The sequence below is a fragment of the Grammomys surdaster genome, unplaced genomic scaffold, assembly GCF_004785775.1.
Source record: "Grammomys surdaster isolate TR1022 unplaced genomic scaffold, NIH_TR_1.0 125231, whole genome shotgun sequence".
Classification (NCBI taxonomy): Eukaryota; Metazoa; Chordata; class Mammalia; order Rodentia; family Muridae; genus Grammomys; species Grammomys surdaster.
The window spans coordinates 480,367-508,286 of NW_021620120.1; the positions used below are offsets into that span (position 1 = coordinate 480,367).

Below are 27,920 nucleotides of genomic sequence, written 5' to 3' on the forward strand. Positions count from 1 at the left end.
AGCGAGACCTGACCGTCGGCTGGCCCAGGCCGCTGCCGGCGGGCTCCTCCGTGCCCTCATGGCTGCCTTTTCCTTAGATGCTGCTGCTGCTGCTGGTGCCGCTCTTCCTCCGCCCCTTGGGCGCTGGCGGGGCGCAGACCCCCAACGTCACCTCGGAAGGTGCACCCATCTCCGGCGCCCCGGACCTCTTCCACCCCCACAGCTCCTTTCCCTGCACGTCTCCTTTTCTCATCACTCTAGCGTCAGGACCTTCCCCCACCCCCACTCCCGGGCATCCTGGTCCGCAGCCACTTCACTACTCCTGACCTCCTTTCTGTCACTCCGCATCACCACCAGCACCCATTTCCTCTGTCTCACGTTGCTACACTACACCGGTTTTTTTTTTTTTTTTGTGACCCCGAATTATCTTCTCAGCCCCACCCCCCTTTCCGGGCCCCATAATACTATAGCGCCCCCCTTCCGTGGTCCACCTTGTTGCTTTGATGGGCTTGTGTGGTCCTCGTTCAATGAGATTGTGTGGTCCTCACCAGTATTCTCCTTCAGCCCTGTCCCTCATTTTAACCACCGAACATTATAGCTCTTATGATTTCTTCTTAGCTATGTTTCTCCGTTATACTTCTCAACTGGTGGAAAGGTGATGTAAGCACCAGCTTTAGCCCTAACCCATGATTCTGAGTTCTGCAGCTTGGGGTTCTTAACTGTTCCCACTCCCACCTTCCAGTCGTGTGTCTCGTGTGCCCCTCCTTTTCTGTCCCCCAGCCCCACCATTGACCACGCCCTGCTCTTCCCCCTTCCACTGCGGCGTTGCCTTCCCGCTCCCACGGTTCCCCTGTGCCTCCCCCATTCCCTCTTAGGTTGCCAGATTATACATCCGCCCTGGGAAGGTGGCATCAGATACCGTGGCTTGACTCGCGACCAGGTGAAGGCCATCAACTTCCTGCCTGTGGACTATGAGATTGAATATGTGTGCCGAGGGGAGCGCGAGGTGGTGGGGCCCAAGGTGCGCAAGTGCCTGGCCAACGGCTCCTGGACGGATATGGACACACCCAGCCGCTGTGGTGAGTAGCCTGGGAAGCCACCCACCACCCCTGCCCCCTTCCTTCAGTCCCTTCCTTTCCCAGTTGCAGACCCACCTTAGTTGTTTTGCAAGTCAGCAATTTAAATCCAATGGAACCAAATTCACAAATACGTTTAATGAATGAGTACTATGGAGGAGGAGGGGTGTTGCTGTGAGCAGCTAGTGGGAGGAAGCAAGCTAAGCAGCCAGCACATTCACTTCATCGTCTACATTAGGATACCGATCATTGGAAGAAATAACTTTGATTTTTTTTTTCATCTGAGTTATTCTTTGAGGTTCATTAGTGAGAGATTTTTTTTAAGTCATGAAACGATTTCATTGCGTTTTCTGACACCTTTGTCTCCAACTCAATGACCATATTAGCCAATTCAGTAGTAGTACAGACCAGCCATAAGCAAAGCAAGCCTAATCATGCGTCCAGATTTACATACATCCACACATTTCAAAGGCAGAGAACTACCCACTTTACTGTGCTGTGAGCAGTACCTCATTTGTGTGCCTGTAGCTCCATCTTGGGTTCCTACAATAGAAATGCTATTTTTTTTTTTCTGATAGAAATGTGGATAATGGGGGGGGGGAGGTTGGGGAGAACGGGGAGGTAGGGAGGCATAGACATTGCACACCTGATGTCCTGTGGAACAGGATGCTTGTGAACCCAGACCCAAACCTAATTAATTCTCTGTACTCCTTAGGGGAACGATCCTTTACAACTTGCCTTTCTTCTTATTTTCCTATCTCTCCACAGTCCGAATCTGCTCCAAGTCTTATTTGACCCTGGAAAATGGGAAGGTTTTCCTGACGGGTGGGGACCTCCCAGCTCTGGATGGAGCCCGGGTGGATTTCCGATGTGACCCCGACTTCCATCTGGTGGGCAGCTCCAGGAGCATCTGTAGTCAGGGCCAGTGGAGCACCCCCAAGCCCCACTGCCAGGGTGAGGGGAAAAGCTGCCTGCCTGCAGCTGATGAGGGTGCTTGTCCTAGAATGGGAGTGGGGTGGGAGTGGGTAGAGGGAAAGGATGGTTGCTATGAAGAATGTCGGGGAGGAATTTGGGAAGATGCAGGTGAAGCCCGTCTTTACACCGCTCACCTGCCTCAGACTTGGTTCCACAATCCTTTCTGTTGGGCTTCCCCCCACCCTCCTTCCCTTTAGTGTGTTCTTCCAGATTTCAAATCTTGGACCTTTTGGTTTTTTTTCTTCATTAATCTCAGCCCCGCCCCCCTCAGCTTCTAAAAGTTAAAAAAATGCTCGCCTCCCCACCCCCGCTGGAAAAAAACTACCCCCTCTCTGTAGACTTAGAACATCCTCTGTATTGCTCTTCTAGAATTGATCCTTTGCTCTTCACTCTATAATGGAATTGTTGTAAATATTCAGAATTAAATCATACATTACCTTTAGAAAAAGTCGGTGAGATCTGGGGTTGGAAACATGGAAAAAGAAAAAGAAAAAAAAAGAAACTGGGGCAAAATGTCCAGAACAGTGATAATTCAAGGGCACATGGAAGAAGACTATGAATCTTGTGTATTCTTCTTACAACCTTGATCATTCCTTGAGGGAATACTGCTTTTGTGTTTGCCACCCCTTTGCCTGCCTCTTTGCTGTCTTTTCTGCAAATGTCTCCCTTTTCTGGGCACCCAAATGCTTGTTGTATATATACTCTCTCCTGGAATGAATTAATAAGTAAGCTTCAGGGTTCTTCATTTTGACTAAGTCTTCATTTGAGCTCTTAAGACTGTGTGCGTATGCTAACCAACTTTTGGAGAACTTACTAAATTAAGGTATTTAAAGAGCACTCGTTTAAAACCAATCGTTTTGTAATTTGTTTTCTTATAGAGATCATAGATTTATATATGTGTATAATATTCAAGCTCTACAAAACTCAGCTGCACTCCCACCCCCTTTACTTCCTGGCACAAATTCTGTAGTCCTTTGAATAATAGAAGAAAACACGAGTCCTGACCCCTAGCCCGCCTCGCTCTTATCCCCAGGCACCCTTCCCTCAACGCAGTCTCCGCTCCGCATGAACAGGTGTGGGAGGGGGCTGGGGATCAGGCCTGGGAAGCTGGGCGCCCCTGGTAACTCTTCTCTGATCCCCGTCTTTCCTGCTGCCAGTGAATCGAACGCCACACTCAGGTGAGATCAGAAACCCTTCCCGCGTGCACTGCTGCCCCCATCCCCTCACTCTTCACCCTCCACTAGAAGGATTTCTTTGCGTAGGTTGTGGGTGTCCTCTTACTCATTCCCCTTCACCCATTCTAGTTTGAGGCTCTGCCCTCCTCTCCTACCTGTTTCTTGCCGACAAATCGCGGTTTTCCGCGGGTCGCGCTCCCTCCCACTCCCCTGCTTGGCCACGTTCCTCCGGGTTGCGCTCTTCTCGGACTCAGCTTCCAAGCGCGAAGCCCGGTAGGGGGCAGCCGCGCGCCGGAGGATCCCAGATCTCTCCTTCGTGGGGTTCCTTCAGACCTCGGGGACCTATTCCTGCCACCCCTACCTAGGTTTTACCGGCGAGGTTCCATCGACCCTGTTCACCGGTCCCACCCATGCGAGTCTCGCATCCTCTGTAGACCCTTTCTCCCAATACCCTTCTTCAAGCCTTCCCTCAACCGTGCTATCCTTACTTCTCCAAACCAGTTATCCCTTTCTCAACCCGTATCTTTCTGCAAAGCCTTGCCCATCCTTCTGGCTCTTCCTACCCTTTCCCCATATTCCCCTTTCAGAACTGTCACCGGCCCCTCCTACCCTACCCACCCTCGCTTCCCATCTTTGCTTTGTGCTTATCCTCTCGCCTTCCAAGTGCCCCATCCTCCCCTCCAGTCTCCTTAGGCGGAGACCCCTCCCTTCCTTGCGCGCTCTCTCTTCTCCCCTCCCCTCCGGGCCTCGGCACTGGCTCCTATCCCCGCCCCCCAGCCCGTGACGTCAAGGCCCCCCTCCTAGCTCCTTTTCTCCCTCCCTTCTGTCGGTCGGTCAGTCGGCGAGGAGAGTCCACGGTGGCGGGAGCGAACGTCTCCTGGCCCTAGAAAGCCCACGTCCCTGCCTTCCCCGGGCTCTGGCCCCTCCTCCCCAATGAGACCGGGGATGGAGGCGCCTCCCCGACGCCCTCCCAGAAGCCTTCCCCAGAAGAAGTGTCCCCCCTGAGCTGCCCCCATCCCAAGGAGGCCGCCCCCGCCCCTCCTCGCCATGGGCCCGGGGGGACCCTGTACCCCGGTGGGGTGGCCGCTGCCTCTTCTGCTGGTGATGGCGGCTGGGGTGGCTCCGGTATGGGCCTCTCACTCCCCTCATCTCCCGCGGCCTCACCCGAGGGTCCCCCCGCACCCCTCCTCAGAACGGCGTGCAGTATACATCGGGGCGCTGTTTCCCATGAGCGGGGGCTGGCCGGGGGGCCAGGCCTGCCAGCCCGCGGTGGAGATGGCGCTGGAGGACGTTAACAGCCGCAGAGACATCCTGCCGGACTACGAGCTCAAGCTTATCCACCACGACAGCAAGGTAGTCGGGGTGAGGGACAGAGTGGCTGGGGTAGTGGGAGGCGAGAGCTGTGAATCCTCTTTGGGATTGCGAAGCAGACCCCTCCCGAGGCTGACTGGTTGGAGATGCACTGGAGGTGCAGGTGCTTTGGGATGTCTCAGTGGCTCTGAAGGCCGACTCTTCTTGCAGGCAGTAGGAGAATCACAGAAGTGGTGGGGGGTCTTAGGTGCTGATCCTCTGGAGTAAGCTATCCCTGGCCAGGGTTGGGGGCTGGAAAGAACATCAGAGGTGGGCAGCTGGCTCAGGGGTTTACATTTGCCATGGTAACAAGGTAAATCTTGGCGTAGGTTGGGGCTGAAAGGAATATGGAAAGAAGGGGGAGGATTTAGAGAGACAAGAGGGTTCTACTTTATCTATCAAAACAAATAGCAAGGTAAGGCTGCCTGACTCTTCATCTCTACCTTTTAGGGGATTCCTTTTAGGGATACCTTTTAGAGAATGTGGCCTACAGCTCTGGAAACGACTAATAATGGTTAAGGGGTGGGCTGAAGCACTGGGAGAGAGTATTGGGGTCCGTAAGGAACCCCTTAAACAGGACTGGGGATGGAGAGTCAGTGTACAGGGAGATCAGAGATCGGGTAGGGAGGAGGGTTGGGACAGTCAGAACCCTGGGCCTCCTGTGGAACTGAGGGGAGGGAGGTCCTGATTTTAGCGTTTGGTTTTAATATTGCCTAGTGGATGTAGTTTTGGGAAGAGGGGAAGGTTGGTTGTGGTGAAGAAATTTTGGGGTTAGAGGATAGTCTATGATATGATTTCTTTACCAAGTCTCTTCCTATGTGGGAAGTGACATGACAGAAGTTTTGGTCCTTTCTGACTTGTGGCTCCAAAGATTTGAGATTAGGAAAACTGTACAGGTGGGAGATTTGGCCATTTTATTCTTGGGGTGTGTGGAACATTGGTGTACACCTAAAAATAGGTGTGTGCCTCCAAATGGGGCAGAAATGAGCCCACTGGCAGAATGCTAGGGGAAGGGGCTTGGAGAAAAAAAAGAAACTTAAATTCTCTTGGATTTTTTTTTTTTTTTGGTGCCTTATCTGTGGGTCCCAAACATCACTAAACAAACACACCATTTGTTTAAAATACTAGTTTGCACTTCTTAGTCAGGAAGGAATCCTAAGTAGTATCTTTGTTTTCATCCACAGAAATCCTGCCTAAGGATATGGGTGCATGCAACTTACTCCAGGTTGCCTGTGAGAAGAGAGGCAGAGCACAAGAAAAAAAAAATTAGATGTGAGGGTAGGGAGAAAGGAAGAAGAGAGAGGGTCTTGATCTGGCTATAGAGCAACATAAGTCATTGTGAGAGGAAGATAGGAAAAGATCAAATTCTTCCCTCATGACAAGTGATTCCCTAGAGGTGTTGGGGAGCAAATGAGGTGGGGGGAACACTAGAAGAAGGTAGACGTGAAGGAGAGGATACGGTGCATCGTAGGTCTCGATCTTTGGTCGGTGTTAAGGGAGGACTTCATGGGTTGGGATAAATGGTTGTGTGTGGGGTTTTTATAAGCACAGGTAGAAAGGAAATGAAACAGGAGATGGTACACACATTAGGCCACACAGGCCCTGTTTTATGTAACTGTAAGTTTCTGGGTATCATTGTTCCTGTGAAATCTTTTCTTCAAACAGTCAAAAGACACTTTCAGGACTTAGAAGAAGCTGGGGTCAGCATCTGTTCTAAGTCAGGAAGGACGCAGTAATGGTTAAAAATAAATAAATAAATAAATAAAGATGCTAAGTAGGAGGCATGTTCCAAACTTATGGGTGAGCCCTGCCCTTGACAGGGTGGAAAACAGAGCAGGCAGCAGTGTTCAGAGTATTTTTTTTTTTTTTTTTTGGGTGCTCAGATTTGCCAGCTCCCCCTGCCTCCCTGGGCTTCTTGTCTCCAACTTCCCACAGTGTCTCAAATGTCACGCCTCAGTGGGGAGCAAGCAGACTCCAGATACCTTCTTTATTTTCTTTCTAACCCCCTCCACCAAGTTCACTCTCTCCAGTCCCTTGTGCCTTCAGTCTCTGTTCCCTTTGCTCTGACTCCCCACTGGCTGTCATTTCTTCTCCGCTTCTTTTGGGGGCTCCAGCAGCTTCTGAAATGTCATGCTTCAGCAGGAGGGGAACAGACAGTAGGGGACCCACGGCTGGCCCTTCCTCCCCCAATTTTCCTTCCTACTATTCTTTCCCTCTCTAAGCTTTCCTGTTTCATCTCTTTCAGGCACCTCTCATATCGTCTGGCTTGTGGAGAATTCCACTCTATTTATCTGGATCTCCCTCATTTTAGATTCTTCTGTACTTCCCCCTCCCCTGTTTCTCTAATGGACTTGTCAAATGTCAGAGCCCAGCAGGAAAGGATAGGGTGCTGAGCAGACACCCTACTGATCTTGTTCTCTGAAATCGAAGGTGGAAATTTTATTGAGGGAGCTGTCTGGTGATCTGCAGAGAATGTATTTGTATTCCTGCAGACTTTTCTGGGCAGATGTTTCAGACCCTATAAACATGGAATACGTGTGTGTGTGTGTGTGTGTGTGTGTGCAGAGTTGAACGAAGAGAGTGGACTTAGGGTTAATTAAGAATAATCAGAAGTGGAGGACAGTAGAGTATGTGTTGATATGGACGGAAGAGCATGCAGTTGTGAGTAGGGCCAAGGTGCCAGATGGAAGACAGGAGAAGGGAGCTTAAGGAAAGAGGTGAAACTAGAGGAAACTCGACAGGAAGAGATTCAGGAAGAAGAATGTAGTGCTGGAAGTGATTAAGGAAGGGCACTAGGTTGTCCAAGACAGTAGGCAATTCCAGATGTGTGTGTATATGTGAGGTGGGGGTCTTGGGAGCCAGCCTTCATTTCCTCCTTCCTCCCTCAGTGTGACCCAGGGCAAGCCACCAAGTACTTGTACGAACTACTCTACAATGACCCCATCAAGATCATCCTCATGCCTGGCTGCAGTTCCGTCTCCACACTTGTAGCTGAGGCTGCCCGGATGTGGAACCTTATTGTGGTATGCAAGGCAGGGGGGTCACTTCTTTTTGGGCTTGGTTAAGTAGTCCGATTGAGGTTAGGTTCCAGAGAGAGGACTAGGGAGAGGGGGAGAGGGATCTCTGCCAGGACTCAGCCTACTGAGGGCCTGAGCTGTTTGGCTTTCTGGTAGAATTGCATGAAGGGCTATGGGGATCCACAGATGTGTGTGTGTGTGTGTGTGTGTGTGTGTGTGTGTGTGTGTGCACTTGCTTGCTTGCTCTTGAAAATCACTTTTCCCAGGACAAAGGTGGGGAAGTTTGGAGAGTTGGGAGAGAAAAATCAGGACCAAGGAGTACCTAAAGACACTGCCATTCTTCTGCCTCAGCTCTCATATGGCTCCAGCTCACCAGCCTTGTCAAACCGACAGCGGTTTCCAACGTTCTTCCGGACACATCCATCCGCTACACTCCACAATCCCACTCGGGTGAAACTCTTCGAAAAGTGGGGCTGGAAGAAGATTGCCACCATCCAGCAGACCACGGAGGTCTTCACCTCAGTGAGTCCAGATAAGGGGTGGGACATGAGGTCCCAGGAGCATCTGCTCTTTCGGGGAGGACTTGGTTTATCAAAAGAGAACACATTCCAAGTGGGCGAAGTGCTTGTTCTTTCTGTCGCCTGGGAACACGCAAATTGGATTTTTGGAATCCTCTCCACTGTTTCGATTTGTTGTTCCCCAGACAGATAGGACTCTGTTCTATGAAAGTAGGTTTAATTACAAGTTGAAACAAGAGGGGGTAAAAAGTAGGGTCCTATGAAAGTAGTGGGTTCCAGTGCATTCAGGGGTAGAGGGTGATTGGCAGCTGAGTGTGGAGCTACTGGGTGGAGTGGAAAAGAAGAGGGTGAAGGAGTGGGTGGACAGATAAGAGACAAGTGACATGTGTGTGGTGGGTTTGGTAGTTGACCAGAGAGATGCTTACAGACAGTTTGAAGGACAGGGAGGTTTGCAGAGGCAGAGAGGAAATGGCCAGGCTCCACACTGGAGAAAGTAGCCTGATTCTTCTCTTTATTTCTATTCTTTGAGTCTTCATTATTTTCAGTGGCCCTTTAATTTTCCCTTCCCACTTTTCCTCAGTGAGTCAGTCCATTTTTCTGTGATCCTTTTGACTGTCTGCCCACTTGCCTCTTGAGTTGGCACCATTCTGTGTATTCCAGACCCTGCCCTGCTTTTTTTCTGTTTCCTTTGTTTTCTTCTCAATGTCCAGAGTGGGGTAGATGGGGCAGTATCCCTGGATACAGATCCTGAGGAGGGGCTCATCATGGCATTTCAGAAGCTGCCTCATGGGGTTCAGGGGCTCTTGGAATAAGGTTCAGATCCTACTCCTTTGCTGTGAGTATTTGGTCGGTTCTTTCTTGTAAACTCTGCTTTACTCTTGATTTTTCTTAACCCCACCTAAGACATTGGATGACCTGGAAGAGCGAGTGAAAGAGGCCGGGATTGAGATTACTTTCCGACAGAGTTTCTTCTCAGATCCAGCTGTGCCTGTTAAAAACCTAAAGGTGGGAGAGCAGAGATGGTGGGCTCAGCCTGCCGTGGGGTTAATGTGGGTGGTGGTTGGTTGGAGAAGAAAACCTGGAAGAGGCAGTTGTTAATTCTATGAGACAGCTCAGTCTCCTGGGAAGGTTTAGTTCTGTCTTCCAGTTGACATTTATCCACTGCCCATTCACTGAACATTCCTTTGCACTGAGCACTTGGAGCTGGGAAATCAACGCTTAGAAAGCACTGGCTTAACCCCTCAGGCGCTTTTAGCATCCCTCAGGAGCTCTGTTTCTGTTCCTGTTTTATAGCGTCAAGATGCTCGAATCATCGTGGGACTTTTCTATGAGACCGAAGCCCGGAAAGTTTTTTGTGAGGTGGAGATAGAATCTGGACCAGGGAGGGGCTGGATGGGCTCTCTACTGTGGTTTTTCTCCTGGGTCCTCCTCACTGCGTCTCTGCTCAAATTGATAGCAAATGACCTGAGGTGATAATGAATACCAGGCCTGTCTGTAGGCCCTGACTCCTTATTCATCTACATTCAGACATACACGCACATACACACACGTTCTCATTTTATTGCTTTGTGTTTTGACCCTGTCTTTTCTGAGTGGCCAGAGGAGGCATTTTGTTGAGACTTTCCTATGATTTGAAGATATACGCATACAAAATAGTGGATTTTAGTGATGATTAAAAAAAAAATTCCTGCTCTTTGATTCTGGAAAAGCTAAACAGTATCTAGTGGGATGACACTACTTCCTCCAGAACAAGAGCAAACCTCCAATGCTTCCCTCCCTACTTTGAATGCAGGTCTATAAGGAACGGCTCTTTGGGAAGAAGTACGTCTGGTTCCTCATTGGGTGGTATGCTGACAACTGGTTCAAGACCTATGACCCGTCAATCAATTGTACAGTGGAAGAGATGACTGAGGCGGTGGAGGGCCACATCACCACGGAGATTGTCATGCTGAACCCTGCCAACACCCGAAGCATTTCCAACATGGTGAGGGAGCATCAAAGAAGGGGAGGGAAGAGTGGGGGGGAGGATTGAGCATAGCAGGGGAGTCAGGGGATGGGAAGGGGTCCGTATCCATCTTGTGCTTGTTTGCGTCGTGTTTCCTGGGTTCTACCTGTGCTTGATTTCTTTGGGCGAGAGAGAAAAACTGTGGAGCATACAGTAGGCTTGTGATGAGCGGAAGGGCTGTTACCATGGAAACAAGGAGCAGTTGGTGAGAAGTCAAGTGAGGGAGAGAGGCATTAATGGTAATATAGTCTTGTACGCAAAGCACACTTTTCCCAGAGAGCTTCCCTTGGGCACTGTATGTGTTCTTATTTATTGCTATTATTATTGTTGTTATTATTATTGTTTGTATGTGTCTGACTTATGTTAGTACCTCAGAGGATTGCTTAATATTCCCTTGGGTTTTTTTTTCTTTGTTTTTTGTTTGTTGTTGTTGTTTTGTTTTTTTGTTCTGTTTTTTGGAAATAGAGTTTCTCTATGTACCTCTGGAGATCCTGGAACTAGCCATGTAGACCAGGCTTACGTCAAACTGACAGAAATCCTTCTGCCTCTACCTCCCTAGTGCTGATATTAAAGGCATATGCTAGCATGCCTGGATTTCATATTCACTTTGTATCCATGTAAAATTCGTTTTTGGTAATTTGCTTTTTTTTTTTTTTTTTAATTTTGGATGTTCACAAACTTCCGAAATTCTTCAGCCCCGGATTGTTTTCTAGTGATAGGCACTTTGAAGGCACACTGTCACTGTCTTGATTTAGAGGACCAGGGTAGCCCTGTGTAGGGGGTGATGAGTGAACATGGATATAGATATGTGGGGAAGAGACCTTTGCTGCACAGCACCCCACCCCACAGTGCAGGGATCTCCATAGTTCAGGAGGGTCACTTGTGTACCTGATGTAACTCCGGCTGTGAAATACCAGTTTTCAGAGAGGGGTGAACTAGTGATGGTTTTAATAATGGCTGATTTTTATGAGGAATATCAGGATATTTGGTGTTTAATTTCAGGATTTTAATAGCAGTACTCTAAAACAGATTTGTTAATTTACATCTTATGAGCTAGAAACCAGGAAGGTTTCTTGGAACCAGGAAGGTTTAATGACTTGTCCTGGGTCTTGTATCTCCTCATGCCTTGTGGAATTGAACTCCAACCTGCTCTTCCGTGACAATTCCCATGGCAAAGTACAATGCCTGACCAAAATCTTTATACCTTCATGTGCAAATACTATTCAGATAATGATGGAGTTTTATCAAAGGAGAAATGAGATTTGGGAATCTGCTTCTGGCTGTAGGTTGGGGTAAAAAGGTGGGCCGCCATGTGGATTCTGGTTATAAACTGTGTTCTGACATCATAACATCTAGCAGGAAGTTACGCTTAATTTATCTCAATTAAAAATGACAGTGAAGAAACACTGGACAGCCACTCCCCTGCACAGGACATGAAAGCAGTCATTTTCTAGACACCAAGGCGGTGGAATAGGCTACCAAAATCAGAAAGGCTTATTAGTGTCCAAAGCCTAGAACTTGTCACTGATGGACTCTGTCTCACACTGGGGGAGAGAGAGAGAGAGAAGGAATAGATAAGAGCTTAGAGTTGGGGGGATGTCGCTGGATACTTGGGCCTTGGGGTAGGATTGTCTTTTCTGGCTTTTGGTTTTCAGAGAATGTATCTTCTTGTTTACATATATTTTAAAAGGTGATCTTTTCTCAAGAAAGCTGAAGGCCTTCTTGAGACCCCTTTCTTGAGAAAGACCCTGAAAATGTCAGGTGGAAAACCCTAGATTTTTTTTTTTTCAATAGTGAAGAAGCAGCCTTTTCAGGTGACAGGGGGAGATTATATATAGGTGGCACCAAAAGAAGTGGATCAGAGCAAGAGTCGGACTGAAGGGTGAAATGAGCAGAACCATAGAGACATGGAGAAATGGTAGAGTTGCATTCATCCCAGCAGGGTGGCCTTCAGGTGCACCTGGATCAGTTCCCAAACTCCCATCAGAGCTACCTGGAAAATTAGGTTAGTGTGGAGGTTACTGAACCCTTTCCCTGGAGTTCCCTGCATCTGAAGTGTGGGACCTGAGGGTTTTCTGGGAAACTCCTGAAATTTCTGGCAAATTCCTGAAGTTTCTGATGCTGCTGATCTGATTTCCTATGAGAACTATAGGGAAGTGGTGTTCAACAGAGGTTGCAATGTCTGGAGGGTGAGGATAAGGGGGCCTCTAAATATCCTGCGATGAACACAGTTCAAACCCTAGCAATAAGACTTCCCCGATTAAGCAGTTCAACAGCATAGGAATTGAGAAACCCTGGTTCAGAAGAGGATCTTAGGTACCATGTCTGAGGAAATGGAGGGCCTGAGATCATACATACCCCACTCTACCTCCTCAACAAAGAAAGAAAGGAAGGAAGGAAGAAAGAAAAAAAATATAACCATAATCTTTGCTGACTCAAAGGGGAAGAGTGGTTTTTCATGATTTTCAGTGGTACTGTCTTGGCTAGCTGTACTGTCCTGAGTGAGCTGAGAATCTGAGGATAATATCATGCTGAGCAGATTAATCCCTTCCCAATATGGTGATTTTCTGATGTAATCTTTACTTTGAACTGAGGATTGGCTAGACCTGAAAGCTGAAGGCCTGACCAGAAAGTGTTAGCTCGCTGCTGTCTGAGAGCTTTCAGCACAGAAGCAGCTCAGGGAAATGCACAGTAAGCACAACAGTGGATGCCAGACACCCTGGGCTGGAGTCCCAGCATCCCTACAGGCTGCAGTTAGTTACAGGACCCTGTGTCTTTTGTTTCCTCATCTCTGAAATAGAGACAATAGCAAAGCACATTCATTGAAATGTCTGAGGATCAAACACATTGATCTGTGTGCCCGGTACAAAGGAAGGACAATATAAATGTAGCTGTCACCATGACTCCTACCACCACCACCCCGGTATCACCATCTTCACCACCACCAGCCTCTTTTCCCTCCTGTATAGAGAGGGGTGACATTAATGAAACATAGAACAAACTGCTTAAGAGGATTTGCTGATTTGATATGTAATTTACTTGCAAGTCTGATTCACTGGATACTGGGTGTATGAGAAAAAAGTGAGCTAAATTTTGTTTTTTTTTTTAGTCTTGGTTTTCATTTTATTTTATTATTTTTAGACGTGTGTGAGTATGTACATGCAGGTACCAGTGGAGGTGAGAGATATCAGATCCCATGGATCTGGAGTTTCATGAACTCTTTACAATATCTTCTGCACTCTGGACCATTGACCCATCTCCAGTCCACCTGCCTTTCTTTTTTTTTTTTTTTAAGATGAGAGTCTTACTATGTGGCTTTGGTTAGCCTTGAACTGAGTTGTGTACACCAGAATTGTCTCGAATTTGAAATCTTATTGTTTTTGTCTGCCTTCGGGGTTTGAGATTATAGGTGTGCACCATTATGGACACCCCCACCCTGACCCTTCTCTCTGAAGTCGGTCTTACTGTGTTGCCCAGGTTGATCTTGAACTTACAGACTCATTCTCCTCCCCTCCCACCCACCCCCCCCAAACCCTTTAGCCTCATAAGCAGCTTGGTTATGCTGCCACTGTTCTTCCTATGGATTTGAGATCGGTGGCCATATATAGCAACAATGTGAGTAAATGGGACCTACAAGATGTAAGGTCTGGGGCCAGAATTACAGGCCTGAGCATTGGGAACAAAGATGAGGGTGCAACCAGGGAAATGCACACAGAGAGAGTGTAATGTACTTCATATACTTCATTTTATGTGTTCTTACTTAATCCTTGCTGGAGGTCTTTAACGTGGTATTATTCCCATTTTCAAGCTGAATAGTCAGTTTAGTGAGATTTAATAACTTGCTTGAGATTTCTTAGTAGGTAAGCAGTTTGATTAGAGTTAGAACCCATTCATCTACTTATCCATCCAGTGGACTTTCTTTTTACTTAGAGATGTTATTGTTTTAGGTTCACAGCAAAATTGAAAGGAAGGCCCAGAGTTCCCATAATTCCCCATATACAACTTCTCCATTATCAGGTTACACCACCACATAAGTATACTAGTGAAAATTGGTGGTCTTCATCAACCATCTATTGTTACCCAAAGCCCATGGCATGTATCAGTGCCAGCTATTGGAGTTTTGTATTCCGTGGGTACATATGACATGTGTTTTACCTTTACAGTGTCATGTGAAGTACACAGAGTTCCAGGGGCATTTATAGTGTGTCTGCTGTGAGCTTTGTTCAATGCAAGGTTCCAGTCCCCAGGAGAGGAATGGAGCTTATTCCTGTCTTAGCATAGTTGAGCCCTGACCTTTGTGTTTCAAGGCTCAGGGCTATTTCTAGAAAACTGGATAGAAAAGTAAATGTCTTTAGGGCATGGGAACAAGGTTTTAAAAAAATTTAAAATTTCATTTTATCCATTTATTTTATGAATGTGTCCATACCCAGGTGCACAAGTGAAGGTCAGAAGTTAACCTTCGGTGTTGGTTCTCTCCCTCCATTATGTGTGTATCAGAAATCCAACTCAGGCTTGGCAGTAAGTAGGTGCCTTTAGCCAGGCGGTGGTGGTGCACGCCTTTAATCCCAGCACTTGGGAGGCAGAGGCAGGCGGATTTCTGAGTTCGAGAGTTAGAGGCTAGCCTGGTCTACAGAGTGAGTTCCAGGACAGCCAGGGCTACACAGAGAAACCCTGTCTCGAAAAACCAAACCAAAAAAAAAAAAGTAGGTGCCTTTACATGCTGAATCATCTCACTGACCAGAAACAAGGATTCTTCATTCATGTAGCATCCTTCTTCGCTGGAGTGTACTTGTGAATGTTCTAAACCCAAACAATTATCTGTGCAGTGATTCTGTGTCGTACACGTGTTCCGCCAAGAAAAATTTAAATGTTTTTCTACATGGTCAGGAAGGGAAGATGTGATGCTCTGTCTGTTATGTGGAAGGCAATTCTGAGAGGTTCAGAAATTCATTCACCCATGAGTAAGGAAAGCCAAGCAGAGCTATCATAAGCTATACGGCCAGGTCTCTTCATCCATGAAAGTTAAAGGGATTGCCATTCTTCTTAGATTTCTTGGAAGAAAGATTGAATGCAAGAAGGGGTATGAATATAACTGAATCTGGACCTCTGCAGTGTGAAGGCTGCTTCCTGTGGCTGTCACCAGTCCAAGGAGGCAGCCAACAGAAGTCATACCAGACTAGCGAGAAGTTAGCTCCCTGAAGAGTGATCTTCCTGGTTGGCAGACAGAGTGCAAAAGGCTGTGGTGTCGCCTTTTCTGGATCTTTCAAAATTGGAGGAGTTGTTAGCTCCTGGGTCACCTCTGCTGTAAGAGCCTGAGGGTTGGGAGAACGCCAGCTGCCACTCTTCACTGCAATATCCATCTCTTCTTTGGCTGTGTCTTTGCTTCGCTCATTTGCCATTCATTTCCCAGAGTGTTTATTCATCAGATTTCTCTGTTGTTTGTAGTTCTGAGATAGCAGCTGTACACTCTTAAGACCATTGGACTCAGTTAATCCCCGCTTTTAGTCTTGTAGCTTCCAACCCAAGATAGACACATGGGTATAGCTAACGATTTTGTCTGTACATATGGTCCTACCCCACAACACGAACACAAACCATCCGCTCGAGTCACAGTGTCTGAGCCAGAACTGAGGCCTCTCCCCCTGCGCCCACGCACATTTCAATGCTCTCTCCTCTTGTTCTTCCCTCCAGACATCACAGGAATTTGTGGAGAAGCTAACCAAGCGGCTGAAAAGACACCCTGAGGAGACTGGAGGCTTCCAAGAGGCACCACTGGCCTATGATGCTATCTGGGCCTTGGCTTTGGCCTTGAACAAGACCTCCGGAGGAGGTGGCCATTCTGGCGTGCGGCTGGAGGACTTTAACTACAACAACCAGACCATTACAGACCAAATCTACCGGGCCATGAACTCCTCTTCCTTTGAGGGTGTTTCTGTGAGTTACAGCAGCTTTTGTTGTGCACCCTATGAAAAGGGAAATGCTTGGAGGGTCCCTAGATACATGGATTTTCTCAGTTATTTTTCTGTAAGAGTCAGTAAAGCAGTCTTAGACTAGGGAGGAGGGACCCCCCCCACACCAAACCAGAAAGCCATACAAAATATGGCAGTACAAAGAACTGTTGTATTCTAGTGCTTTTCAAGCTGGTCAGGGTGGTTTACAGGTTAGATGAGAAGTATACTGTTTTAAAAAGAGATAACAACTTGAGAGTTCATCTCCTCCTTCCTTTTAAAGTAAGGAAATTAGTGCCCAATAGGGTTTGGCAATTGCTCCTGATCCTCTTTCTGGGGACTCTCTGATTCAGATCTTAAGGGTGAAGCTTCTTCTCCAAAGAATACTGTCTCGAGAATCTAGGGTATGTGCATCTGGGGTGTGTCCTACATGCAGCAGATGCTATAAATAGCCTTCATTCAGAAGCTCAATTACATCAAAAAACAGAAGGTTTCGGAGTCCCTGATGTTCTCTTTTTTTCCTGCTTTTATCCCCTCTGCCTTCCTCCACATCTTTCTCCTCAGGGCCATGTGGTCTTTGATGCCAGTGGCTCCCGGATGGCATGGACTCTAATCGAGCAGCTTCAGGGTGAGCTGGGGTCTGAGAGGGCTGAAGGAGGGGCAGGCAAGGGGCTGGCAGGGGCTGGGCTGAGTGCACCCTTGGAAAAACAGTGACGAGCCTCAACAAGATTGCCCGGTACATTTTGCCTACCTTGCATCGTGTTTGTCAGACTTTTGAATAATGATAAAAAGAACATGGACAGGCCTTTTTTTCAGTGATTCTGTTCTTTCAAAGGGGCATGCAGGTTAAAAACAGCTGTTCTTTCTTCCCAGTGGTTTCAGTTTTAGTCCCAGAAGTTGCCTGCCTGAGGCTGGGTTGAGAGGTGAAGAGCTGTCAGTGTGTCCTGAAAGATCAAGGGAAGCTGGCTCTGGGAAGCTGGCTTCTTTTAAAAAGGAATCCACTCAGTTCTTTGCTATGTGAGAACAGCATTCCAGTCATACAACTAGCTGGCCTTTTCTAGATAGCATTCCCTGTAACTTAGTTCTGAGGAGTCTACAGAGCTTCTGTGAGTTAATCTTCAGTTCCACCTGACTTAGCCTCTTGTGGTGTGGCCAAGAGACCCATTTCTTAGCCTCTGTGAAAAGTCCTCCCCACCCCTCCACCTCCCACCTCTGGCACCAAATCCTCTTAGCTCTCTCTGTATATGGGACAAGTGAGGCTGGACTTCAGCCAGGGTGAAGTGGGTGTGAGTCGGTGTTTGGAAGGAAGGTTGTATTAACTGTGGCCATTCTGCAAAGAGACATCTTAGGAGTGACTGCGTTTTTCTGACTGGCACTTGAAGAGGCAGCTGTATCTTCTCCAAGGCATTAGAACCCAAGCCAAAGGGAGAGAGGGTTCTAAAATTAAAGCCATGGAGCCTGCAATTCTGTCCATCATAAGCAGGAGAACAGGCAGAAATTGTTTAAAGCTTTGGAAGTGAGAGACGTGCTGCTGGGAGAGGTGTGAGGCAGTAGAATATGTGGTAGACGTGCCAAGGCGTCTTCCTCTGTGGAGAGCCTTACATGCTTAAGGGTTATATTACTTATTCATATATACACATGCACATACATATTTATTTATTCATATATATATATACTTACTACTTATTCATGTAAACTTGCTGCTTTGGGAACCACCTTGTGTTGCTGTGGATTTAGGTTGCCTGCCCAGGTGACATGGCTCCTTACAGCATCCTTGAGTTTGCTTATTAAATATTATTATATGCAACCACGGGGAGCACCCTCAAGGGTAATGGAAGCTTGAAAATGGCTTCTCCTTACCTACGGACAACTCCTGTCCTTTGCTCAGGCGGCAGCTACAAGAAAATCGGCTACTATGACAGCACAAAGGATGATCTTTCCTGGTCCAAAACAGACAAGTGGATCGGTGAGTTCTTCTTTGGTGCTTCTGAATAGTCATTGTCATATACATCTGAATGAGGGATGGTGCTTTTGGGTTGAAATGGAAGGTGGGTCAGGGCAGGGATTGGGAGTGAACATAGCCCCCAAGAAGAGAGGAGAGGTGAGTTGGTGTGAAGCTGGATCAGGCCAGGGGTTGGATCAGGCCCTGTTTTTTAATAGTGCTCTGCTTCAGTGGGTGAGAATTAAAGGCAACAGAGGCCAAGAGAAGTCGAAGCTGTCATCCAGCCTTGATAGGCTAGAACCAGGGTCTTCCAGTCTCTCTCCAGAAAGTACTTGCTCAGCTTTGCTGTTTTTATTGGCTCTTTTGTCCTTTTTTGTTTTGTTTTCCCCTCACATTTTATGCATTCGTTTATGTACAAGTGGGGGTCAGAGGACAACTCATAAGAGGCCTCTCCTACCACTGTGTGGGTCCTAGAAATTGAACTCAGATCATCAGGCTTGGTAGCAAGAAACTTTATGCCCTGTGTCATCTCTCCAGCTTTTGGTTTTGGTTTTTGGGTTTTTGTTTTTTGTTTTTTGTTTTTTCCGCCTTTTTGAACCAGGGCTTGAACTCACTTGTAGCCCAGGCTCATCTTGAAGTCAGGATGCTCTTCCTGCCTCAGCATTTCAAGTGTTGTGATTTCAGGTATATACTATCATGCCTGACTTACCTGGCAGGGTGTTTGTTTTTAGAGTTTCACTATGTACCTCTGACTGTCCCAGAATTTGTGATGTAGACTAGGCTGGCCTCCAACTCACAGAGATCCAACTACCTCTCCCTTCCTTCTAAATGCTGGGATTAAAGGTGAATGAGTGCACCTGGCCTACCATGCACTTTTTAAATATCTATCTATCTATCTATCTATGACTGTTCTGTCTGTTCTGTGTGAATATATGGTGCATGCCAGAAGAAGGCACCAGATCCCATAATAGATGGGTTATAAGCCATCATGCGGTTGCTGGGAATTGAACTTGGGACCTCTGGAAGAGCATCCAGTGCTCTTAACCCCTGAGCCATCTATCTTTCTAGCCTTACCATGCACTTTTTCAAGAGGGAAAGAAAGCTGTTATTTTTGATGTGCTAAATGACAGGAGATGGGAAAGATACTGGAGGTGGGCAAAAAAGAAGTTCCTTTTTTTTTTTTTTCCCGAGACAGTTTCTCTGTGTAGCCCTGGCTGTCCTGGAACTCATTCTGTAGACCAGGCTGGCCTCGAACTCAGAAATCTGCCTGCCTCTGCCTCCCAAGTGAAAAAAGCAGTTCCTATTGATGGAAAGGCCATTGAAGGGAGACTTGCCCAGTGAAATCTCATCATTACCAGTACTGCTGGAAAAGTTAGTGTGTGTGTACATTCATGCTGTGTGGCTGTGGTGTTCCTGTGGAGGTTAGCTTTGTGAAGTTGGTCCTCTCCTTCCCGTCTTTACTTGGTTCTTCAGCTCCAACTTAAGATTGCCAGGCTTGCATAACAATTGCTTTTACCCACTGAACTATCTTTCTGACCCGGCTTTATAGATTTAATTAATTTTAATGTGTCAATAAGTGTTTTGCCTGCATATATGTGCATACCATGTGTGTGCCTGGTGCCCTCTGAGGCCAGAAATGGGCACCAGAATCTCTGGAACGAGAATTACAGATGGTTGTGACCTACCATGTACGTGGGTGCTGGGAACTGAACTCAGGTCCTCAAGAAGAACAGTGTGAATTGGTGAGCCATCTCCCCTAACCCAGTTTGAGACAGATCCTTACTTCGTAGACCAAACTGACCCCAAAGTTAAGTCAATCTTGCCCTAGCCGCCCGAGCACTATCTCCATTACTGTATGAGTTAACATGTCTAGGCTTTACCTCATATTTTTTTTATTATTTATTTATTTTTGTAGCTTGAATTTAGGTCAGTGTTCTGTACAGTTATAGACACCGCATGGCCTAAATTGAATTGGCTCTTTAATTTTTTTTAAAAGCTGAGCAAATTGAAATTAAGTAGGTGTTTTGAGGCTCCCCCACCCCCACCCCGCATTACAGATTTGAGCTTCCTCTTAAGAGTAACTGGAAAGCAGTTTTGGGGGAACACATCCCTGCTAGAACTGTTCTTCTATCTTTTGCTGGAGGCTAGAAGACCATGCTGAATCCTTGGAGGCTCTTCTGGCTTTCTGCTTCTGTAATTGTCTTTTACACCTTTGTGAGGAGTGACTAATGGACTTATAGGGTTATTTCATCTGTCCCCTTCGTTCATCTCTTATTTTCCTTTGCTGTAAGGCAGAGAAACAAGAACAAGCCATAAAAGTTGGCTGTGATGGCTCACACACCTTTAATCCCAGCACTCAGGAGACAGGGAGAAAGCCAGGGCTACATGGAGAAACTGTCTCTAAAAACCAAAACCAAAACAACCAAAACCAAAACCAAAACCAAAACCAAAACCACCAAAACACCAAAACCAAAACCAAAACCAAAACCACCAAACAAAAACTCCAAAAAACAACAACAAAAAAAAACCCAAACAAACAAACAAAAACAAAAAACCAAGGACAGCCAGGGCTACACAGAGAAACCCTGTCTCGAAAAACCAAAACCAAACCAAAACAAAACAACCCCCCTCCAAAGGAATGAACAGTCAAAGACTGAGCTCCTCTTCAGCACAGACCCCGTTGTCTTATTTCTATGTGTTCCCTTAGGTTCCTAGTGTCCTCTAGCATTCCGCTCACCTCAGCCCCTCTGTGTGTTGAGGGCCTCATGTCTTCAGCCCACACAGTCTTCTTCCCTCAGCGGCTTGTCTTTCGCTACTTTCTCCTATCCTGCCTTGATGCCACGTCTTTCCTCCTTTTTCTCTCCTCCTCCCCTGTGCCATGCAGGAGGGTCTCCCCCAGCTGACCAGACCTTGGTCATCGAGACATTCCGTTTCCTGTCACAGAAACTCTTTATCTCCGTCTCAGTTCTCTCCAGCCTGGGCATTGTTCTTGCTGTTGTCTGTCTGTCCTTTAACATCTACAACTCCCACGTTCGGTAAGTTTCTCTTCTGACTGGGTTCCTGGCCTGGCTGTCTCTCCAAATACTGACCATACTCTCTGAAAAGTAAGAAAACTGTAACTCTCAAGGCCACGTGTCAGAGAGTAGCGTAACACCAGAAACGTAAGAGGGACGAGGCAAGAACCCTACCCTTGCTTCAAAGCAGTCAGCTAGAAAAACAAAAAAACATTCCAGTAAGGCCTTATGCTGCAGAAGCCCTGTGCTTCCCTAGGTCCAGGCCTGTGGCTCAGCAGTGTTCTTATCCTGAGTGCTCTTTCTGCCTGTCCCCAGCTTGTCTCCTTTATCGGCCCTGGGGATAGGGTCGTGCTATTGATGGCATTTCTGGAGAGCTGAGAGCCTCTCTGGAGGAGATGGGGTAATTCTGCTCTTTCTCCCACCCTCTCTCCGCCTCTGCCCTAGTTATATCCAGAACTCCCAGCCCAACCTGAACAATCTGACTGCTGTGGGCTGTTCACTGGCACTAGCTGCTGTCTTCCCCCTTGGACTGGATGGTTACCACATAGGGAGAGGCCAGTTCCCATTTGTCTGTCAGGTAAGCAGATGGTGGGCCAATATAGACCTTGCAGAATATGGCTTTCCTAGCCCTCACAGGAGCAGCCTCCCTGTCTCTCCTCTTCCCCTTACTGGTGTCTCCTTTCCTGCTTCCTAGTATCACCCTCTGGTCTCTCTTTGGCTCTGGCTCTTCTTTCTGGGTGCCAGACCTATTCCATTCTACAGTTCCCTGGTTGTTTGCAAGGTTGCTAGGCATGCCTTGGAGAGGAGAGGGGTGATGTACTGAAGACAAAGGAAGGGGTCTGCACACAGAACCTGTGAACAATGGTGGCTTGTCTGTGGTGTGTGGGCTGAGAAACAAAACTGTGGGCTTTCCCGTGGGAGCCTTGGTTGGAGTTTGAAATGTTGAAGGCAGAATCTAAGAGGATAGAATTTGGGCAAGGGACATAACATCACAGAGGGAAGAGGCTTTTGGGATTGGGCTCATAGATCTTCAGGGACAATGAGGAAAGGCTGGCTTCAGTGATGTTTGAATGTTTCTCTCCTATATGAAGCATCCACCCTTTCCATGGTTCTTCCCACTTACTCCTTCTCTTCACTGTGTTTCTGTCCTGATCATGCCCCATGCACACAGCATGTGCACACATACATGCATTCACCTCTTCAGGAAGTGTCTGTTCCTAGTGGGATCTGCATACAGCAGGAGAGATAAGAGAGCTAGCTGTGTTGTGACTGTAGAAAGTGCTGTGGAGACAGAGAAGGGAAGTGGATCACTGTCCATGTTTGAGTGGGCCTCAGGGCTTTTGTGCATTGAAGGATGCATGGGATCTGGAAGAGAGTAGGTAAGGGAGAGTGAGTAGTTCAGCATAGCAGGGTGGGTGAGCGCAGGGTCAGCGAGGGCCTGGGAGGTGATGGACCATGCTATGTCACATTCAGAGGTGTGCAGGTGGCAACTGTAGGTGTTACAAAAGGTCAGTAAGGGTTTACCAAGAATACCCTGGTGCTGTAGCAGTAGTAAAGACTGATGGGAGGAATGGGTGAATGCAGACCCTCTCCTCTCCTCCCTGTCGCTTTCCTCCCCTCCTTTCTCTGCTTGCTATATCCTGCTTGCTTTTTGCCATCTGGTCATTATTCCCGTTGCCTCCTGTAGTTCCATGCACCATGGCCACAGTCCAACCTATTTCCAGTGTCTTTTCTTCCCTTCTAGGCCCGCCTTTGGCTCTTGGGCTTAGGTTTTAGTCTGGGCTATGGCTCTATGTTCACCAAGATCTGGTGGGTCCACACAGTCTTCACAAAGAAGGAGGAGAAGAAGGAATGGAGGAAGGTGAGCTACTTCCCAGATGCAGCCTTTGATCCTGGGCATAGAGAAGACCGCCTTCTGACCTGTCTTCTCTGGCTGTCTTCTCAGACCCTAGAGCCCTGGAAACTGTATGCCACTGTCGGCCTGCTGGTGGGCATGGATGTCCTGACTCTTGCCATCTGGCAGATTGTGGACCCCTTGCACCGAACCATTGAGGTATCTATCACTTGAGGAGTTGCTGGGGTCAGGAAACTGGGTAGATAGAGTTCACCAGCTTAGCATCTCCAGGGCTGTGTGTGGTCCTGAAGGAAATGTGTAGTGGCACATACCTTTAATCCCAAAACTCATGTGGCAGGGGCAGACAGAGTTGTGTTAATTTGAGGCTAGTTTGGTCTACATGGTGAGTTCCAGGCCAGCCAGGGCTACATAGTGAGACGTCACCTTTAAAAAGAAAAGGGAGCTACTCAGGGAAAGAACTTTTCCATCTTTTGTATATTAGAGGTGCTTCTGTCTTTGCCAGATGAAACTTTATCAGAAGCTTCTAGGTTTATCTAAATAAGGGAAGTAGGATCTGGGAGGATGTGTAGGGTTTCCGAGCTTTGGGGAGAAGGGGGAGCAAGCCCTTCTAGTGTGTTCAGGAGAATGTCCCCGGGTCTGGAGTAGGATCTGTGACAGTAATGAGTCTCATAGGAAAGACAGAGGCAGAGGTTCAGGAGCTGGATAAGAAATACAGTCACGCCGGGCGGTGGTGGCGCACGCCTTTAATCCCAGCACTTGGGAGGCAGAGGCAGGCGGATTTCTGAGTTCGAGGCCAGCCTGGTCTACAGAGTGAGTTCCAGGACAGCCAGGGCTATACAGAGAAACCCTGTCTCGAAAAACCAAAAAAAAAAAAAAAAAAAAAGAAATACAGTCACTCATCCTGTTCCTTTTTTTCCCCTTAGACTTTTGCCAAGGAAGAACCAAAGGAAGACATTGATGTCTCCATTCTGCCCCAGCTGGAGCACTGCAGTTCCAAGAAGATGAATACATGGCTTGGTGTGTGAGATGTGGGTGGGAGGAGGGGAGGGAGGAAGCATAAGCAGGAGAAAAGGGTAACAGCAATGGGCCAGGGGAGAAGGACCATTCAGAGGAGACAGCTTTGGTGCCCTTATCACTACACTAAACTTTTCCAAGAATAGGAGAGCTTTGGTCTTTTGCTGTGAGTAATGGTGTTCAGCAGAGGGTCAGGGTGGGTGGGTGGACTCACCCATCTGTATCTGGGCAGCTCCTGAAAGTAAGTGACCAAGGTTGTGAGGTCGTGGGCTTAGCCTCCCTTCAGCCTGACCAACATTCATCCAATCTACTAATCCACCTGGTGAACTAAAACCCTTAGCCTGTGCTGTGCATTGCTGCCTGGAGGAGATGGGTTGAAACACTGGGTAGCATCCATTGGGTCCTTCCTAGCTGCTCCACAGAAAGCCACAGAGGGGCTGGAATGGAAAGGGGGTGGGGCTTTACTTACACAGAGGAGCTACAAAGATCAGTAGTAAATAAAGGGCAAAGAGAGGAAAGAGAGGAAGAGGATTGAGTTGGGAGTATGGCAGTCCTAGTTGCCCCTGTGACCCTTTGCTGCTCTCCTAGGCATTTTCTATGGTTACAAGGGGCTGCTGCTGCTGCTGGGAATCTTTCTTGCTTATGAGACCAAAAGTGTGTCCACTGAAAAGATCAATGACCACAGGGCTGTGGGCATGGCTATCTACAATGTTGCGGTAAGCTTACTTGACACCTGGCGTTGGCCATGGAAATGGACCACGGCACAGTGAAAAGAACTAGAAGACTCAGAAAACTAGATTTGAGATCATTTGTATAGGAGTCATAAAACACTGGCTAATGTCTGATTTATAAAGTCATTTTTTATGACTTTTACTCATTTGTATAGGAGTCATAAAACACTGGCTAATATCTGATTTATAAAGTCATTTTTTTTTATGACTTTTACCGAGGAAGATATGAGCAAATGTCAATTCACCCTAGATAGGGTATCACAATAGAAACGATTCTACCAACATCTAGCTTAGTGTCCTGTTTCCATTTCTGCTGTTGTGATAAAACACTCTGACACAAAACAACTTTGACGAGAAAGGGCTTATTTCAGCTCACAATTCCAGGTTATAGTCCATCACTGAGGGAAGTCAGCACAGGACCTTGAAGTAGCTGGTCATCCAGAATTAAGACCAAAGAGACGTAATAGCATTCACCCTTACTCAGCTCAACCCTGAATCCTATGCTTAGGGATTGGTGCCCTTTACAGTGATTGAGTCTTCCCACATCACTTAACAGTAGAAATCAAGATAATCTCCCTACCCCATATGCTCATATACCAAACCTCATTGATAATCGCCTGAGTCTAGAATTTAGACTGTCAAACTGACAAAGCTAACCATCACACTTGGTGAACCTATGCGTCTGTTGGGGTTACTTACTACAGGAGTACAGGCGTCTTAATGGCATTTATGATATCTAAAATGTCCACTACAGCTAACTCACAGTAACTGCATTCCTAGAGTCCCCTGTCCAACTTGTAGGCAATTCCATGGGAGACCATTCTCTTTCACCAGGAATTGGTTACTGCTTATATAACTTCAGGGTTGGGCTTCCTGAATCTTGTAATTGAGTGGCTTTCACATGTCTCCCTCTTTCTTTGGAGTAGGAATGTTTGAATTCAGAGGACATAAAAAGCACACTAGACTCAGGGGCTGGAAGGAAGGCTGGGGTGTTAGATGTTAGATTCTGATGCTTACAAGACAACTTTAGAACCCACATCAGTAAAACTAGGTGTAATGATATGTGGTGTAATACCAGCTCTGATAAGATGCAGACATGTATGTAGATCCTTGGCTCTCAGTGACCAGGCACCTTCCAGCCAGTGAGGGGCCCTGTATGAAAAACCGAAATGGAGAAGAAATTAAAGCTGAGGTTTTCCTCTAGCCTTTGTATACACGTTCACTCCCATGCATGGGTACACACATATATAAGAGATAAGGAAAAAAAAAAGCTTTAAGAAAAGCACACTACCTTATAACATTTTGCGATAACCTAGCGAAGTCGTCTGAAGAACAGTCTGAATGCAGAGATCCTGAGGGAAGCATTGATCTAGAGCTGAGAACTGGTTTGGTAGTTTATTTCTGAGTTTTAGCTATTTAAAGTTGAGGACTGGGGGCTGGAGAGATGGCTCAGTGGTTAAGAGCACTGACTGCTCTTCCAGAGGTCCTGAGTTCAAATCCCAGCAACCACATGGTGGCTCACAACCATCTGTAATGGGATCCGATGCCCTCTTCTGGTGTGTCTGAAGACAGCTACAGTGTACTTATAAATAAAATAAATAAATCTTAAAAAAAAAAAAGAGCATAATAGGAGGTAAATATGGTCAAAATACATTATGTACATGATCAAAGATGTCATGATGGAATCCATTATGTATAATTAACACAAACCAATAAAAAATAAATAAATAAAATAAAGTTGAGGATTGGGCTGGAGAAATGGCTCAGCGGTTAAGAGCACTAACTGCTCCTCCAGAGGTCCTGAGTTCAATTCCCAGCAAACACATGGTGGCGCACAACCATCTGTAATGGGATCCGATGCTCTCTTCTGGTGTGTCTGAAGACAGTTTACAACATACCCATATAAATAAAATAAATAAACTCTAGTTTAAAAGAGATAAAGTCGAGGATTTGTGGAGTGTTCATCACAAGTCTGTCTTTACTGACTCTTATGGGGAAGGACACCCTGCATCTTACTTGAACTATGCATAGCTCTGAGTCTCCCAAACGCTGTCTTCCCAGGTCCTGTGTCTCATCACCGCTCCTGTGACCATGATCCTTTCCAGCCAGCAGGATGCAGCCTTCGCCTTTGCCTCTCTGGCCATTGTGTTCTCTTCCTACATTACTCTGGTTGTGCTCTTTGTGCCCAAGGTGAGGTCTAGCTCTCCCCGTGTGCTCCCTAGATGGAAGCAGGGCTTCGACCCTATCCTTATTTTGCCTGTCTTTCAGTTTTTCATTACCCCTCTTTACCAGCTGCTCACTCACACAGCCCAACGCCACCCCATGCCCAAACCTTTGTCCCCAGATGCGTAGGTTGATCACCCGAGGGGAATGGCAGTCTGAAGCGCAGGACACCATGAAAACAGGATCATCCACCAACAACAACGAGGAAGAGAAGTCCCGACTGTTGGAGAAAGAAAACCGTGAATTGGAAAAGATCATCGCCGAGGTGTGTGGTGACAGCCAGGGTCCTGTGTCTAAGGGTGGGTTGTCTGTAGTTGAGCCTTAGTACGGATTCAAGTGTTGGTGATTTACAGAGGGTCTCATAAAGTCGCAGAGGAACAGGAGAGGGAAAGGGGAAGGGTTGAGTTTTAGTCGTGTTAGCCTGAGGAGAGGGAGGACACTCTGGAGACTACAGCCCTCCTGAGGCAAAAGAGCAGTCACTGGCAGTAGTTAGGGGGAGGCTGTAGTGAGCCATTCTGTTGCCCCCAGTGTTACTGTGTCCAGGCTGTAGTTAGGGAGCGTGCGGTGCTGGGGGTGTGGGGTAGGGCTTTCAATTTGTCTGAGGAAATGTTAATTTAATCTCTCTCTCTCTTTTTAAAATCATTTATTTCTCTTCATCCGTTCTCTCTCTCCGTGCTGTTACATACTGTGGCTTCCTTTGTTCTTCCCTCAATTCACATTTTAATTTCCTTTCTTACTCTGTACTTCTTGTTTCAATGTCTCTCCCCCCCCTCCCCTCCTCCCATTTCACACCACCTTCCTCCCACACTCCCAATTGTGTTTCTTCCTCCAGAAAGAGGAGCGTGTCTCTGAGCTGCGCCATCAGCTCCAGTCTCGGCAGCAGCTCCGCTCACGGCGCCACCCCCCGACACCCCCAGACCCCTCTGGGGGCCTTCCCAGGGGACCCTCAGAGCCCCCTGACCGTCTTAGCTGTGATGGGAGTCGAGTGCATTTGCTTTACAAGTGAGGGGGTATCAAGAAGGATAAGGCCAGTAGGGGAGGGAAGGGTGTGGGAAGAGGGTGGGAGACTGGGAGGAGGGTAAGGACTTCTGTCTCCAA

General features: G+C 47.3%; 1 protein-coding gene across 1 annotated transcript; it reads left to right on the forward strand.

The window, feature by feature from the left end:
• On the forward strand, nt 1-27,872 carry Gabbr1 (gamma-aminobutyric acid type B receptor subunit 1). Its single transcript, XM_028785434.1, has 22 exons — nt 1-159; nt 855-1,058; nt 1,824-2,009; nt 3,188-3,208; nt 4,398-4,558; nt 7,444-7,578; nt 7,924-8,094; nt 8,994-9,095; nt 9,384-9,449; nt 9,883-10,074; nt 15,787-16,029; nt 16,608-16,671; nt 17,932-18,009; nt 20,870-21,020; nt 21,444-21,576; nt 22,744-22,860; nt 22,945-23,052; nt 23,778-23,871; nt 24,457-24,584; nt 26,661-26,789; nt 26,944-27,087; nt 27,655-27,872. The coding sequence occupies exons 1-22, from the start codon at nt 78-80 to the stop codon at nt 27,826-27,828; spliced, it is 2,883 nt and encodes a 960-aa protein (XP_028641267.1). The 5' UTR covers nt 1-77; the 3' UTR covers nt 27,829-27,872.
• The last annotated feature ends 48 nt before the right edge of the window (nt 27,873-27,920 follow it).